At 38.9% G+C, this 17,840-nt stretch overlaps 1 protein-coding gene across 1 annotated transcript in view; it reads right to left on the minus strand.

The window, feature by feature from the left end:
• The window catches only part of PSPC1 (paraspeckle component 1), a 60,342-nt gene that overhangs the window by 30,596 nt on the left and 11,906 nt on the right, over positions 1-17,840 (minus strand). Inside the window, exons 3-5 of the mRNA XM_059903228.1 lie at positions 15,660-15,755; positions 12,415-12,611; positions 3,647-3,731 (exon numbers count right to left, since the gene is read on the minus strand). Of these exons, the coding sequence (XP_059759211.1) occupies positions 3,647-3,731; positions 12,415-12,611; positions 15,660-15,755 (378 nt within the window). The remainder of the gene's footprint in view (positions 1-3,646; positions 3,732-12,414; positions 12,612-15,659; positions 15,756-17,840) is intronic.

The following is a 17,840-nucleotide window of genomic DNA, read 5'->3' on the forward strand; positions in this document are numbered from 1 at the left end:
CGCTTTCTTTTTAATAATCTGATCATATTCTAACTAATGTCTGCCTCCCTCCCACATAACCTAAGTGCCACACCAGCAGAGCTTGTGTCTTTTGTTTTCCACTGTATCCCCAGTACCTAGAGTCCTCTTTTTCATTTTTTCATTTCCAACTAATTTTAAACTTACAGAAAAGTTGCAAAAATAGCAGAGTCCCTATATCTCCCTCATGCAGCATCCCCTAATATTAACATCTTCCATAACCATAGTACAATTATGAAAACCAGGAATTCACACTGGTACACTGCTACAGTTCAATTCTAGGTCTTACTCAGATTTCACCAGTTTCCCCACTATGTCCTTCTTCTGTTCCAGGACCCAATCCAGAATCTCACATTGCATTTAGTTATTATTTCTCTTTAGTCTCCTCGAGTCTGTAACACTTCAGTGTTTCTTGCTCTTTCATGACCTTGACACTTCTAAAGAGAACTGATTATTTTGTACAGTGTCCTTCAATTTAGGTTTGTCTTAAGTTTTCTCACGACTAGCGTAAGGTTATGAACCTTTGGCAAGAAAACCACAGAAATGACAATGTATACTTCTGGGTGCATCATATCAAGGGGTTCCTGGTGTCCATGTCTTCTTATTAAGGGTGATATGAACCTAAACACTTGGTAATGGTGGTATCTGCTGGGCTTCTCCACTTTAAATTTACTATGTTTCCATTTGTACCTCATACAAATTTGAGACTCCACATATCCTGTATCCCAAGTTTTGTGCAACAACCTTAGCACCTACTGGGAAATCTTGAATGAAACAACTACAGGCGTGCCTCATTTTACTGCCCTTCCCAAATACTGCATATTGCTTTTGCACACTGAAGTTTTGTGCCAACCCTGTGTTGTCAGATGGTTAGCATTTTTTAGCAAGAAAGTATTTTTAATTAAGATACACATATTGTTTTTTAAGACATCATGTTATTGCATACTTAAAACACTACGGTATAGTATAAAGGTAACTTTTATATGCACTGCGAAACAAAAAACCTCACTTTATTGCAATATATTGTGGTGGTCTGGAACCAAACCCACAGTATCTCCAAGGTGTGCCTGTATTACTGCAGTATTCACCCATTGGTAATTTTTCTCTCAGACTCCTTTCACATTTATTATTTGGAATTCTACTTCTAACAACTAAGGAAGAGCTGTCCATTCTCCCCATTTATTTACTTACTCATTAAATAACTTCTATCAGCACACACTCATGGATATTTACTTTATTCAACAGGGTAAAATCTAATACTATCATTTTTTATTTTGTTGTTGAAATTGTTCCAACTTCGGCCCTTAGGAGCGCCTTCAGTCTGGCTCCTGTGTTCTCTCAACACGCCCTAGCCTTGTTCAAGTACTTCGCTTCTCTCTGACCCAAGATTTGTCAGGCTCATCTTGGACTTTTCAATCCTGGAATCAACCACTTCTCCAAAAAGCCCTGGTTCCCTTTATTGGAGAATGGTGCTCAGAAACAAAAATCTGGGCATTAGATGAGCTCATTGTTCCTGAGGCATCACTGCTTCTGGATGGACAGGGCTAGGAAATATGTATATGTATACAAACCAATGTATATATACATGTCTATATTTCTGTATCTGTCTAGATTAAATGCCACTCAGTTCATACTGATACTTAGATTCCCCATTAAACATCACAGGAGTCATTTTAATTTTAGCCTTTCTCCCTTCTTTCTTTCTCCAACAATGAAAAACCTGGTTCATATTGATCTGTACTAATATATTCACTTAAAAAAGTATATACATTATTTTCAATAAAGTCTTGATCAAAGAGAGAAAAACAGTATATACATAAAGTAGTTTCAGAATTGCAAACCTATATCCCTATGAGAAATACATTTACTAACTAGATTACAGAATTTATATATTGTTCTTGCCACTAGCCTATAGTATTCAATCAAGATACGGTTTTCCAAAGTTATTTAGGTTCCTTATTTTCTTCCCCATCTCCTTCCAGTGTGACAATGCTATCCATCTATATATAATATAGTTAAGTTCATCTGTTACATTTTTATACCCAACTTTGGGTTCTCCCACATTGATTGTTTTTTCTTGGTTTGTTTTTGTTTTTCTTTTTGTTGACTGAAGTACAGTTGATTTACAATGTTAGTTTCAGGTGTACAGCAAAGTGATTGAGTTATACATATATATTCTTTTTCATATTCTTTTCCATTATGGCTTATTACAGGATATTGAATATAGCTCCCTGTGCTATACAGTAGGACCTTGTTGTTTATCCATTCCATACATAGTAGTTTGCACCCCACATTGTTTAGTTTTAATTACTTATTATTTTAGCACACTAGTATAGGGCACTAATTTTAAAAGCCTACTTGTCAAGGATAAATGTAAGAGAAGAAAGCCGGATTCAGGTAGGTTTATGTTAGGGGAAAGGAGGTTTCCTTTTCTTTGTACAAGTAGAAGAGACTTTAACACATTTACATGAAGTGGAAAGAAGCAACAAGAAAGAAACTGAAAAAGGTCCCTCGTGTAAGAAGTTCATGGCGGGAGTTATTTACACCAGTGGTTCTCAAACTTTAGGATGCACCAGAGTCACCTGGAGGATTTACCAAAGCACAGGTGAATCAGCTTATGATTCAGTAGTTCAGAGGGAAGGCTTCAGACTTTCTAACAATCTCCTAGGTTAGAATGCTGATGCTTCCTGCCAAGTACCATAAATTGAGAATAAGTAGGTTAGAGTAAAATCAGAGTAGTACCAAGACAGAAATACACAAACGTTGGTATAATCAGGTACAAAGTTGGAAAAAATACACTAAAATATACGGTCTAGTACCTATCACCTGACTGTAAAGACACTTCAAACTCATTAACAGTTTTTCACTTTATTTCCCATGAGCACCTAACTTCCTGTCACAAGCACTTACTACTTTTATAGCACTTCCAAAACAAAATTTTAAGTCTGCTTTAATCTATCATAGCTTTGTTTATAACAATTCCTAATTATGACTTTTGAAACTTGTAAGAGTAATACTTATCTCATATTTTACAACTGAATATTGCAGGTACAAGAAAAGCTGTTAATTTTTGTTTCTACATCTTGGATCAACTACTCCCTTAAACTTCCTTACTTAACCTAAAAGATTTTAAGTTGCCCATCACAGTTCTCTATTATGTACTGAGATCTTTAATGCCCATACCCTTTTTACCATGGATTCCAGATATCTTTTTTAAACAAATTATCACCAGTACAAAAATGCTTAACGGCATTCATAGTAGTATTATACACATGAAAAAATTAAAACTAAGATCAACGCAAATATATCCATCTCTGGAAAAATGGCCCGGTAAATCACGGTGCATTCTTACAGTAAATTATACGAACTAATGCCTAAGCCCTTTATGTAAGTTCACACTGTCTGTAAAGTGTCCATAATCAGCTATAAAAATCACAGAATAACAAAGATTTATGTTATCTTCTGGAATAATTCCCTAAATGTGGTCAGAAACGGACACTTTTGGGTTTTTTCCCCTGTATTTTCCAAGTTATATAACTTGTTGATAACAGGCATTGGGAGTTTTATTCATAACATACACAATGAAACCTACATATATTCACGTATATGTTATAACGATGTTCTTTACCTCAGTTGTATTTGCTTCCGTTTTTGCAGCTCTTGGTTTCTGAGCTCTTCTAAGCGTCTGAGTTCCTCTTGACGCCTCATTAAATCTACAAGATATTGATTACAGATTAATATTTTTAGCTTCCCCTTCTGTATTTTTATATTCATAAGCATATAGATTCTCTATGACTGGCAACAGATGTAGCAACTTATTCATACTCATGCACCTAGCTTCTCTTTTTGTCTATCACATCATTTTACAATGAAAGATTATAAGCTGTGTAATAAATTAGTATCACTTCTGGGCCCATTTCTTCATGTGTATGAAGAAAATAATAAATCTATCCTTGTATTAAGAAATTAAAATGGGTAGTAACTGTTTTAACACAGGGCCTGGAACATATTAAAAATAGAATAGTAGCTACATTTTCATTTACATAGTTTTAAACAAATTAGAATTTTTTTCAGCAGCAAGCTCAAAGCCCAAAAAGATGCCTTGGGAACCATCAGCAGAGGGCGTGTAAGAACCAGACCAAACAGTACGAATAATGAGATAGGACATGGCATAAAACTCAAAAACATCCCTCCCAACACTATCAGCAGGTTTCCTCCTGCATCAAGTCTGTGTCGTATGAAGGAGGGCAATGAGGAGACAGTTCCTGAAAGCGGAAAAGGGCTGAACACTGATATGAACAAGACCACTTTAAACAGGACAGGCATTCCCACTGTCACCAACCCATGTCACATCATCAAGAACAGGGGTTCCACAGCAGAATAAGATAATGAAAGATACATTTGTTTTGCACATCTGAGAAGCAGTGTATAAACTTCCCAAGTATTAAAACTCTTTGTACTATCTTACCAAATTACATGTGCATGCATGCATAAAATATATATATACACATATACAGATATATGAATACCCTGAATAACACAAGTATTGGTTGTTTTTATTTTCTTTTTCTATAATCATGTTACCTGAAATTTCTAAAATGAACATAAATTATCTTAATTGAATGTTTCTTAATAAATTGCTATATTCAGAATTCATTTAACATAATACTTAACAGTTAAAGTTAACATTTCATGTGCCAGTAACTCTAAACATCTTAACCATGACAACATAGGCATCATAATTATAACAAGGTATTATCCTCCCTACAGATTGAGTTATGTATTAATTATGTCAAATAAAAAAGATCCAGACAGATTATAAATGTGCTCTAGCCATCCAGCCACTACATGGTTCAACTGGGATGTAGAGCCAAATCTATCCTTATTCCAAAGCTCTTTCCAAAATGCCAGCATTGCAAACCTGGCTGTTCAGCCTCAACTGAGAAACTTAAAAATAAATTTTTTTTTAAGATTTTGGGACTCTGCTCAGGAAAGTCTGCTTTGGTATATGGGATAGGAACCAGGCGATTCTGATAACATGCCAGTTGAGAAAACATTTAGCTATCTTAAAACCCAAACATGACTACAATTAAGTTCAAACATTTTTACCATTAGCTGTCAACTTGACTGCTCATTAGAATTACTTAAGTACCTTTTAACCACAGACCAATTAAATCAAAATCTCTTGGGATGTGGACCAGATATGAGGTTTTTTTTTTTTGAAGCTCCCTAGATGACTCCATTCTGCAACCAACATTGAGACCCCATAACTATCATACAATTTCTACAGCTGGCGAGACTTGTAAAGACCAAAAATATACAATCTACTTATATTCCTAAGGGGAAATGCTTCAATAAGCCAAAGCATGGGAAGTATCTTACTATCGTTAATTACCCAAGAAAGTCAATACAGTGCATCCTGTAACAGTTTTATTATTGATTTTGTAGGTTAGCTGTTCTTAAATCAGGGACACATATAGTAATAAATGTAAAATTACATTTTCTTCCATGAAAAGGAATAAGAAAAGAACATGAATGTTTTCTGACAATTGGATCTTCTCCTTTTAAGCGGGGCCAGTTAAGACAGGTGCTTTAACCTCTCAGATCGTGCTTTCTCACCAGTAACATGGGTATAATAGTTAGCTCAAAGGATGTGACAATCAAACTATCAGATAAGCACATGATCTAACAGTAATGAGGAGCACGATCAACTTAAAACAAAACTACCATTTTACATCTTCCACATTATTTCCTTTAAACTGCTAATATCCAGAGTTCCTGAAATTTCACTAAAGCTTATATGTGTATACTGCCATGATAATATTCTTCTGGGGGAAAATATTACCCAAAAAACATGTAACCTGAGGTGCTTTTTATCCTTTAACCCAGTAAATCACACTCATAGGAATTTTTCTTATTAATCCAGGGAATTCCCTGGCAGTCCAGTGGTTAGGACTTGGTGCTTTCACTGCAGGGGCCCAGGTTCAACCCTGTCGGGGAACTAAGATCCTGCAAGTCGCACGCGGCCAAAAAAAAAAAATCCAAAGATCCACAGACATAAAATATCAGTTGCAGCACTACTCACTACTAGACCAAATAACATTTAAAACTGCGTACCTAACAAACATAAAAGACATAAAACTGTATCTATAATTTCAATATATCATAAATACGGGTATACAGCAAAAAGGGAATAGAGGGGAATATGGACAAATTTTAAGTCTGATTTGCTAGACTGTAGGAAAGTGTTCTCTCAATGTAATATCCTTCAAGTCATGAAGACTAAACGTATGCTCTCTGATCTAACACAGCTCCTTCCTAGAAATATAAGAACTGAATCTATAGATTGAAAGGGCACATCTGGTCCCAAGAAAAGTATGATCATGTACAATAAGATACATCTGGAATATAAGACTGGACAGATGGAAAGATGTAATAAAACAAGTATAGTAAAATGTTAGTAACAAAATCTAAGTATTAAATACCTTAAAATTCTTTGAACTTTTTTTTTTTTTTTTTTTTAGCCACACCATGTGGCTTGTGGGATCTTAGTTTCCCAACCAGGGATCGAACATATGCCCTCTGGAATGGAAGCACAGAGTCCTAACAACTGGACCACAAAGGATTTCCCCTCTTTCAACTTTTTTATGTGTAAAATTTCTCATAAAATGTTTGGGAGGAAAACATATCCTGGATAAGTTACTGAACCTTAAAAGAATTCATATGGAAGCCTGTTAAAAGGATCAAGTCACAAGGAGGGAAAAAAATCCAGGCTTATCTCAGACTTTCCCACAGAAACATACTATCAAGTACTTAAGAAAGGGGAGAAAGATGCATGAATTTTACGCCATTCAAGAGAGGGTTTAAAGTACAAGATCATGAGGACTTCTCTGGTGGCGCAATGGTTAAGAATCCGCCTGCCAATGCAGGGGACACAGGTTTGAGCCCTGGTCCGGGAAGATCCCACATGCCGCGGAGCAACTAAGCCCGTGCGCCACAACTACTGAGCCTGCACTCTAGAGCTCACAAGCCACAACTATTGAAGCCCGCACACCTAGAGCCCACGCTCGGCAATAAGGGAAGCCACCGCAGCGAGAAGCTTGTGCACCGCAACGAAGAGTAGCCCCCGCTCGCAGCAACTAGAGAAAGCCCGCGCACAGGAACAAAGACCCTACGCAGCCAAAAATAAATTAATTTTTTTAAGAAGTACAAGACCATGGATGTTTTAGAAGATGCAGGAACATTGTTTCTGTGAACCTTCTGACAGAAATCACAAGGATAAACATCAGAGAATCGAGTGATGAACAGAAAAGTCATGATTCAACGTATTTAAAATAGGGCTGAGAGAATTATGTGAGAAACATGTGAGAACTACGGTTAAGGAACATTAAAAGGAAAACAGGGTCTCAAAGACACATCTGCACTTCCACTGTCCGTTGCACTATTCACAATAGCCAAGGTAATGGAAACAAACTAATGTCTATCAACAAATGAATGGATAAAGATGTGGTGTGTACATACAGATACATAATGTACACACACACAAAATGCAGTATAGAGATACAGACACACATACTGGAATATTATTCAGCCATCAGAAAAGGAAATCCTGCCATTTTCAGCAACATGGATGGACCTTGAGGACATTATGCTCAGTGAAATAAGCCACACAGATAAAGAAATATACTGCACAGTAAGTTATATGTGGAATCTAAAAAAAGTCAAACTCATAGAAACAAGAGAGTGTAAATGTTGTTGCTGGGAGGTGGGAGAAATAGGAAGAGGTTGGTAAAGGGTTCAAACTTTCAGATATAAGATGAATAAAGCCTGAGGTCTAATGTATAACATGGTGGCTATACTTGATAACACGGTATTCTATAATTCAAAGTTGCTAAGAGAGTAGAGCTTAAATGTTCTCGAAAGAAAGAGAGAGAGAGAGAGAGAAGGAAGGAAGGAAAGAAAGAAGGAAGGAAGGAAGGAAGGAAAGGGGGGGAGGGAGGGAAGGAGGAAGGAAGGAGATAAAAGATAAATAAAAAGTTTTTACACTTAAAAAAAAAAAAAAAGAAAAAACTAAACATTAAGTCCATGTCAAAAATCCAAACAAATCAGAAGCAAAATAAATAAAAGTTGAGAGGAAAAGGGAAAAGAGGAGCAAATATGCCAATTTCCTTTTTCTTTTTGCCTTTGGTAATCAAGAATCAAAAGATATCATTTAGAGCTCCCCTGGTGGCACAGTGATTAAGAACCTGCCTGCCAGTGCAGGGGACACGGGTTCGAGCCCTGGTCTGGGAAGATCCCACATGCCACGAAGCAACTAAGCCCGTGCGCCACAAATACTGAGCCTGCGCCCTAGAGCCCGCGAGCCACAACTACTGAAGCCCGGGTGCCTAGAGCCCGTGCTCTGCAACAAGAGAAGCCACTGCAATGAGAAGCCCGCGCGCCGCAATGAAGAGTAGCCCTTGCTCGCCGCAACTGGAGAAAGCCCACGTGCAGCCACGAAGACCCAACACAGCCAAAAATAATAAATAAATAAAATAAATAAATTGTTTTAAAAAAGATATTTAAAGAAACTATACTTCTATTATTTATCAGTACAAAAAGATACGTAAAATATAAAATCCAGTGATAGAGGAGGACAGAGTAATAGCAAAATGAATGGCAGTTAATATTATCTATTGAGAGTTATACAATTACAGTAACAAAGGTAATACAAAAACAACCATAACGAAAATTCAGGAACTGCCTCCTATACTGATGATCAAAAACAGATAGTGAAGCAAAAAAATAACCTGTATTAAGTATAATGGGATTTGGATCTAGAAAGGACTACATAAACAGCAGTAAAATAGAAATGAAGCAACTGTTAAAAGGAACTGGTGTGTCCAGTAAGAATCAACATTTACAAAAATTTGCTAAGATATATACATATTCACTGCAGCATTGTTTTTACTAACAGGCTGGAAAGAGAACTAGACATCAATTAAAAGAGGATGAGCAAAACTAATTATAGCCATTTAACAGAGTATCGTTCAGCCATTTAAAAAATGAAGCAGATCTATATGTACACACTTAATACAGAAAGTAAAATAGCAAGGAGCAAAAAAGATAAAAAGGATCTTCTTGGTTATAAATAAATACACACACACACATCTACTGACATATGCATGATTTTTTTTTTCATTAAAGGATACAGAAGAAACTTAAAATACAGAGGAAACAGTGACTCCTATAAGAAAGCAGAAGGCGGGGCCAGGGAAAAGGACAGTTTTCTGTGCTGTCTGAGCTTTCCATTTCCATGATAGGTCAACTAGAGAGCCCTGTGTCTCTGCAGAGCCAAAGAACTAAGATTACTTCAAGTTGCTCCCCAACCTGAATACACCCTTCGAAGCGCTGGATAAAACATAAAACTGTAGAACAAAAGAGAAGATTGTAAATTTTTTTTTTTAATTTTTAAACAAACTAACACTGAAACGAATTTATCACCTGCAGACTTTTGCTGAAATACAGGATGTACTTCAGGAGAAGTAAACCTAGAAGCAAGGACTAAGATACACTACGCAATGTGCTTTTCTAATATTATAAAACAAAAACTTAACATGGGTTATAAATAAGCACACAAAAAGCAATAAAATGAAAGCTCATAGGAAATAACTACAAAATTACTTGGCTTCGAAAGTCAAAACTCCCTTAGGGGTGAGGCAAAGTTTTCTAAGAGCTCACAAGAGCTCTACGAGGCCTAAAGAAATGTTGTTCTTTGTCATCACTACATCCTCAGTACCTCACATGGTGTCTTCTACAACCAACATTCAATATGGGTTCAAGTAATGACTGTTATACTACTGCCTGTTAGTAGCAACAACAAATATCTTTCAGCACAAATGCTTACACATCTAATCAGTGTTATTTCCTAACTATGGCATGACCATAGATAGCGGGAAAATAAAGTGGCAAAGTGCATGGCAGGCTAAGAGCTGAGAACAATTCATACTGGACAGAAGTGCTAGAGCAACCATGAGGCCCGGGAAATTAAAATTTTTTAAATTTCCCAGTTGATTCTGGTGTGTAGCCGATTTTTTTTCTTGGCCATGAGGGGCGGCATGAGGGATCTTAGTTCCCCGACCAGGTATTGAACCCCGGCCCCCTGTAGTGGAAGAGCAGACTCTTAACCACTGGACCACCAGGGAAGTCCCTGGCCAAATTTTTGAATCATAAAATCTAAGGCTGGATATGAAGCTCTCTCTTCCAGGTCTAAGCAGCCTATGATTCTAAAACTTTCTCTTAGATAACAATTTTCAAATTTCTCCAAGAGACCTAGTATAAACATAACTAGTTTAAACACATTAGTATATGATATGAATGAGTTCAATTTTATTAGAAAAAGAGTGTTATACAGTTTATAGAAACGCTAGGTTTAGGGTCCAAATGAAACCAGAAATGTCTGACTAGTTTCTAGTGTTTGCTGAGTTTGTTTTAACTTATTTGGCATCAATGCGGTTATTCAGTGACTTGACTGTAATTGCTCAATTGCTCGATAAACATTTACTGAACAGTTAAAAAAAACACACACACACACAAAAAAAACTAACCTGGATTTTACCCAAAAGAAAATGAGAATCTACCAAAAAGATTCAGAGATGAATGATGATCAAATTTTCACCTTTTAAAGAAATACTGGCTCTAGTATAAAGAATACTTTAGGGACTTCCCTGGTGGCAGAGTGGTTAAGAATCCGCCTGCCAATGCACCAACTACTGAGCCTGTGCTCTAGAGCCCGCAAGCCACAACTACTGAGCCCACGTGCCACAACTACTGAAGCCTGCGCGCCTAGAGCCCATGCTCCGCAACAAGAGAAGCCAACGCAATGAGAAGCCTGCGCACCACAATGAAGAGTAGCTCCCACTCATCACAACTAGGGAAAGCCCATGTGCAGCAACGAAGACCCAATGCAGCCATAAATAAATAAATAAATAAATTTATTTAAAAAAAAAGAAGAAGCCTGCTGCAGAAATCGGGCAGCTGTCTTCGGCACCGTGATCTCTGGAGGCAGCCAAGAGAAGGTACATAGAACTTTACTGAAGTGCTAAGTTAAAAAAACAAGTGCAAAAACTTTAAGAGCAAAATAGAAAGCAATCAGATGCTTTATTTTAAGAAATACAAAATTTGGGGAATTCCCTGGGGGTCCAGTGGTTATGACTGCGTGCTTCCACTGCAGGGGGCACCGGCTGGATCCCTGGTCAGGGAACGAAGATCCCACAAGCTGCGCAGAATGGCCAAAATAAATGAATAAAAATTTTTTAAAAGAAGAAATACAAAATTTTACGGATAATGGAAAAGATGAGTGATAGGAAGAACCAGAAAAAGTTATTTGGAGAATTAACAGGAAAGAAGAAAGGGGAGAGATAAACAATATAGACAGGGATAAAAAGAAACCTAGAGGGCTTCCCTGGTGGCGCAGTGGTTGAGAATCTGCCTGCCAATGCAGGGGACATGGGTTTGAGCCCTGGTCTGGGAAGATCCCACATGCCGCGGAGCAACTAGGCCCGTGAGCCACAATTACTGAGCCTGCGCGTCTGGAGCCTGTGCTCGGCAACGAGAGGCCGCGATAGTGAGAGGTCCGCGCACCGCGATGAAGAGTGGCCCCCGCTTGCCACAACTAGAGAAAGCCCTCGCACAGAAACGAAGACCCAACACAGCCATACATACATACATACATACATAAATAAAAAGAATGTAAGCAGACAAGAATAGAATTAAAAAAATAAAAAATAAAGAAACCTAGAAACAGGAATGGGAAGAAGTAAGCTTCTGAGATATATTTAAGCAGCTTGTCATGTTAGGTATCTGACCAATGAATGCGAGTAAATGTTATGTTATGCATAACACCTGTTATGAGTGCTCTTAAAAATTCAGTTAGCTCTGCCTCAAGTGTTTAAAATGTTCTTGCCAAATACTCAGAATTTAGTATTCCTGAATTCCCATACCCATCAGCACACATGAATCTTTTTCATCTCTGCCAAGGAATATCCATCTGTAATCTTTTGACATGTAGTAAGAATCTTAAATAGCCAGCATTTGCCATAATTCTTCTTTCCACCAAACAAAATCTTGATATGTGACTTTATGCCACAACTACATACCAAGAATCACCCCACTGGGCTTCTCTTTGCCAGCAGAAGCATGTACTCGCTTCTGGCAAAAGTTAACAACCTTAATCACCTCCAACAATACTACTTATGTAGGTAACTTATTTTTAATAAGTTTTTTTTCCTAAGGAAGTTCTCTCAGAAAAGTGAAATGTTTCTTTCTAGCATTTTCAGTTTCAACTGTCTCTAAACCCCTAACTAGCGACTTAGTGATAGGTGTCAACGGGGACACCTACACGGAAACGCGTCTTACCTTGCCGCATGAGCATCAGCTGGTGCTCGTGCCGGGCCGCTTCCATTTCCGCCTCCAGTTTCTCTTTGGCTTCTCGGATGTTTCTATCAACCTGCTCACGCTGCTGCTTCTCCATTTCATCCAGAGCCTTCCATCGAGATGCATACTCAAATTCAAACGTCCCAGGCTGAGCAAAACGCGGTGGCTGTTCTCTTTCCCTAAATTTACAAGGAAAGACATACAGAAATGTTATGTTTCAAAGGTAAAGTGACATGTAAGAACAACAAACACTACCATTCACTGAGCTCTTACAAGTTCATGGCTCTGTTGACAAGTACCCTCCGTGAAATATATCACAGCAACATTGTCAAACAGGTTTTAACAAGCCTAAGTTTGAGAAACTGCCCAAAGATGCCCAACTAATTAGTAAGTAAGGGCACCAGGATTCAAACCTAGGCAATCAGATGCTACAATCTGCACTCCCCTAATTATCACCTCCAATAAGGCCTTCCTGGTTTTCACTCAACAATTTTATATAAGGCAGCCTGCAACATACAACCCAAATGTCCCTTAAGTTAATTGGCTGAAGTCAGATTTTTCTCTCTAAAAGTATAACTTTTAGGGATAGTAATACAAGCAGATAGTTAACTGAGTGTTATGTACCAGGTTCATTGGCTAGGCCAAAAACTACAGGCCTAATTTACTACAGTTGGCTTAATACTTGTTTGCCTTGCTAGACTATAAACTCATTGAGTACATGAAATTTCTGTTAACCACTGTAACTAAGTTCCTAGCACATATCTAGCACATTGTACACATTTAGTATTTATTTCTTTGAATGAATGAATAAATGACCGAAAAAATTTAAGACCTGTGAATGTACCTGACAGTCAAAGAAATTCTTCAGTTATTCAAAAGTACTGATAAGAACACAATTCTCACTCATCAATAAAAGTACAGATGGCTTGCAATCACAAATTTTAACTTTTATTTTGGGGTGGGGAGGGGAAGATGGTGGATGGGACAAAGTTGGGAGATAAAGGGAGAGGTGGTCACAGAGGGGAAAGTGTAGTAACAAGAAACAGCTGTGGGACTTCCCTGGTGGCGCAGTGGTGAAGAATCCTCCTGCCAATGCAGGGAACATGGGATCGAGCCCTGGTCCAGGAAGACCCCACGTGCCGTGGAGCAACTAAACCCATGCACCACAGCGACTGAGCCTGCGCTCTAGAGCCTGCAAGCCACAGCTACTGAAGCCCACATGCCTAGAGCCCGTGCTCTGCAACAAGAGAAGCCACCACCATGGAAGCCTGCACACTGCAACGAAGAGCAGCCCCCGCTCGCCGCAACTAGAGAAAGCCCGTGTGCAGCAACAAAGAACCAACGCAGCCAAAGATAAGTAAATAAATTTATGTAAAAAATAATAATAGGCACCCGTATTTGTCATTTAAATCAACTACAAGGAAAAATATCCATCTGCACTAAAATCAAAGAATGCTAATTAAAACATGCATAAAATGTCATTTTGAGCCTCAACTATCAAATCTTAAAATCATAACATCCATCTTCTGTCAGGATGAAGAAAAATACTTTTATACATACACCCATAAGTATAAACTGGTATAATATTTGGGGAAAACCATCTGGCAGTATTAATCACAGTTAAATATGCATACCCTTTGATCTAAGCCATCATACCTCACTTTCTTGGTTTTAAATGGTATTTCTCATTACTTAATATGTTTTATAATCTTTGGTTCATTAATTATTGTATAGCCCCACCACTAGAAACGTAAGCATTGTGAGGGCAAAAACAGTTCTAAGTTGCACTGGCAGCACCAAGAACAGTGCCTAGCACAAAGGCATTGCAATATTTGTTGAGCTCATGCATGCAAATATTACAGGTTTTTTGTTTTTTTCTTTTTGGCCGCTCCATGCAGCATGTGGGATCTTAGTTCCCCAACCAGAGATGATCAAACCCACACCTCCTGCTTTGGAAGCACGGAGTCTTAACCACTAGACCGCCAGGGAAGTCCATTACAGTTTTATTTACTATAATAAACGAGTGACTGGTTAAGAACAATACAACATATTCATACAGGCAACTTATGCAAAAATATCTGAATCACACTGAGTGAAAAGTAATTGGAAAAGAATAACATATAACATTTTGAAAACAGGCTATTTTTCTTTTTCATCTTTAAGAAAATTCTTACTCTTTGCCAAGTTATTTAACTAGAACCTTCTCCACTCCACCCCTGCCGAAAAGTCTCCTAACTCATGGCACTTCCCTGGTGGTCCAGTGGTTAAGACTCCACCTTGCAGTGCAGGGGACGCCGGTTCGATCCGTGGTCAGGGAACTAGGCTTCCACATGCCGCGGGGCAAGAAGCCCACGTGCCACAACTAGAGAGCCTGCGTGCCGCAACTAGAGAGCCCACACACTCTGGAGCCCACGGGCTCTGGAGCCCGGGCACCACAACTATAAAGAAGCCTGCGCACCGCAACGAAAGACCCCACGTGCCACTACTAAGACCCAAGCAGCCATAAATAAATAAATAAATAAATAAATAAATAAATAAATAAATATTTCAAAAAGTCTCCTAACTCTTAATTCATAATACACCTGAAGCATACTAAATACAGAAATTTTCATATCTAAAATTCTTTGTTGGGGCTTCCCCGGTGGTGCAATGGATAAGACTCCGTGCTCCCAATGCAGGGGGCCCGGGTTCAATCCCTGGTCAGGGAACTGGATCCCACATGCATGCCACAACTAAGAGTTCACATGCCACAACTAAGGAGCCCACGTGACGTAACTAAGGAGCTAGCGAGCCGCAACTAAGGAGCCCGCCTGCCACAACTAAAGATCCCACATGCTGCAACTAAGGAGCTGCCGAGCCACAACTAAAAGAGCCCATGAGCCACAAGTAAGGAGCCCACCTGCCACAACTAAGAGCCAGTGCAACCAAATAAATAATAAATATAAAAAAAAAAATTCATCGTTTCTCTGGCATAAATACTACTGACAGTATCCTCTTACCTACCCCATCCATGCCCCAGTTGTAAAAGTTGAGACTTCAAAGTCAAGTTAACATTTTACCAATATACACAAGAAAACTAGCATTCCATGTAGACCAGCCCACTCTATTAACCAGACTGTAGGACTAAACAGCACACCTTACAATCCAACAATACTCAATTACAAATGTGAAGTAATAAATACCCTTGAGAGCACATATGTAAATTATCTTTATTAGTAAAATCTTACTTATGATACTGCTGAGTTTTCTGCATTAGCTTCTCTGGCAAGCCATCTTCATCATCAAACTGCTCCATGGGCTCCACAATGACCGGACGAGGGGTCCTGGACAGGCAAAAAGCATTAATAAGAATTAACACAGTATCAAGAATTAACGTCCTCCTAGAAATCTTTTATACTCACTCCAAGATACATACTTGGAAAATTTCTTTCCTGAGAAAAATGTCTCAAATCAGTCAACAACATTGGCTGCACAGACACAGGTGAATGTCCAAGTCAAAGATGAGTGCTTATTTTTAGAGCATGGAGTCTATTCAAGGTGACAGAAAAATACATCAACCATGAAGATGCGTGAGCACCGCAGTTAACTTTTACAAAGCACGATGCAGAAGAGCAAGTACCCGACTCTCATCCTGTGTGTGTCGTCCTCATCCCCCCATCCCATCGCCTCAAATTCCCACCACCGCCCACCTGCCAGCCTCCCTCTGTGTCCAACTGGTTTTGTAAGGAAAAGTCTTTCTAAAACCTAAAATGAGACCTAAAAGATTATCAGCCAAGAAAAAGGGAAAGAGGGGGGGCCAGAAGCAACACATTCAAGGAGGAAATGGGGTGGGGGGACAAGAAGAGTGGATGATGACAGATCTGACCTGGAAACCCTCCTTTACTGTTTTCCAAAGGAAGGGAAAGCTCACTGAGGAAAGACAAGAGAAGTAACTGGAGTACATGATATACTGATATTAAAATTTTCCTTGCTACCAGTCTCTCACCATGCAAACAGACTAAAATCTATTTATACTGTCTTCTGAACAGAGATGCTTCAGAGAGAAAAAAGTCACGGTTAATTTCTGAGGTGTTAACAGAGGAGCTAGAGAGGTGAAGGGGCTTTCGAGGTTCAGAATGCTTCCCTTTACAAATAAAGGTCCAGAGATTAAGAGACTAAATCCTCCACTGTAGGGAAAGGAAAGATATAAAACAGTTATTTATAAAGTTATTCCTGGGCTAATGAAGACATTTTAGAGAGAAAATGAATTAGAAGCAGATGTGGAATACCTTGGGGTGATGAAGACAACAAGATTAGAAACCTCAGATAAAATGCGTGGGAACCCGAAAGAAAAGGGACTCACAGGCCTCATTCTCCAGGGTGAGACCTCGTGTCCAACATGTAAAAACAGAAACATAATAAAGAATAAGTAAACACAGCCTCCAAGAGTACACACAACCCAGTGAGGTGTGAGAAAGCAGTCAAGAATTCCTGAGCCCACCCAGCCCACAGGAGGACCTAGTACTCTAAGAGGACCCAAAGGGGCCCAGGGACAAAATGAAGAAGATGCACTACATGGACCACTTAAACCAATGGAAGCCATGGCAGGGCCACAAACATTCCAAGAGTAATAGAGCCAAGTAAGAACTACACCTGAACCGAGGCCAGCAACGACAGAAACCTGCACCCTCCACTTCAACACCACAAGGCCACCACCACCCTAGAGAAAACTCAGAAGAGACCTCAAGAGGAAAATGTGCTGGGGCTTCCCCAGTGGCACAGTGGTTAAGAATCCACCTACCAATGCAGGGGACACAGGTTCGAGCCCCGGTCTGGGAAGATCCCACGTGCCACGGAGCAACTAGGCCCTTGCATCCCAACTACTGAGCCTGTGAGCCACAACTACTGAGCCCGCGTGCCACAACTACTGAGTCCGCGTGCCACAACTACTGAAGTCCACACGCCTAGAACCTGTGCTCCACAACAAAAGAAGCCACCACAATGAGAAGCCTGTGCACCACAACGAACAGTAGCCCCCACTCGTCGCAACTAGAGAAAGCCCGCAGGCAGCAACGAAGACCCAACGCAGCCAAAAATAAATAAATAAAATTTAAAAAATAATAATAATGCCAATGTCATAACACTGAGATTTTTGTCATTTGGGGAGCTAAAACAGATAAAAGGAAATAATAGACGTAAATAAATTCAATGTGTGATTTTTGATTGCAAAAAATAAGTTATAAAACACATTACTAGGCAATGGGAAAACATAATATTCAAGTAAAATTAAATTTTAATATTCAATATTAAATAACAATATTGGATAAACATTGTTTCCTCAGTGTGACAATTATATTGTGGCTTTATTCATAGAAGATACATGCCAAGTACTGTAATCAGGGGTCAAGTATGTTATCCATTGCTGACTC

The sequence above is a fragment of the Balaenoptera ricei genome, chromosome 18, assembly GCF_028023285.1.
Source record: "Balaenoptera ricei isolate mBalRic1 chromosome 18, mBalRic1.hap2, whole genome shotgun sequence".
NCBI classification, from domain to species: Eukaryota; Metazoa; Chordata; class Mammalia; order Artiodactyla; family Balaenopteridae; genus Balaenoptera; species Balaenoptera ricei.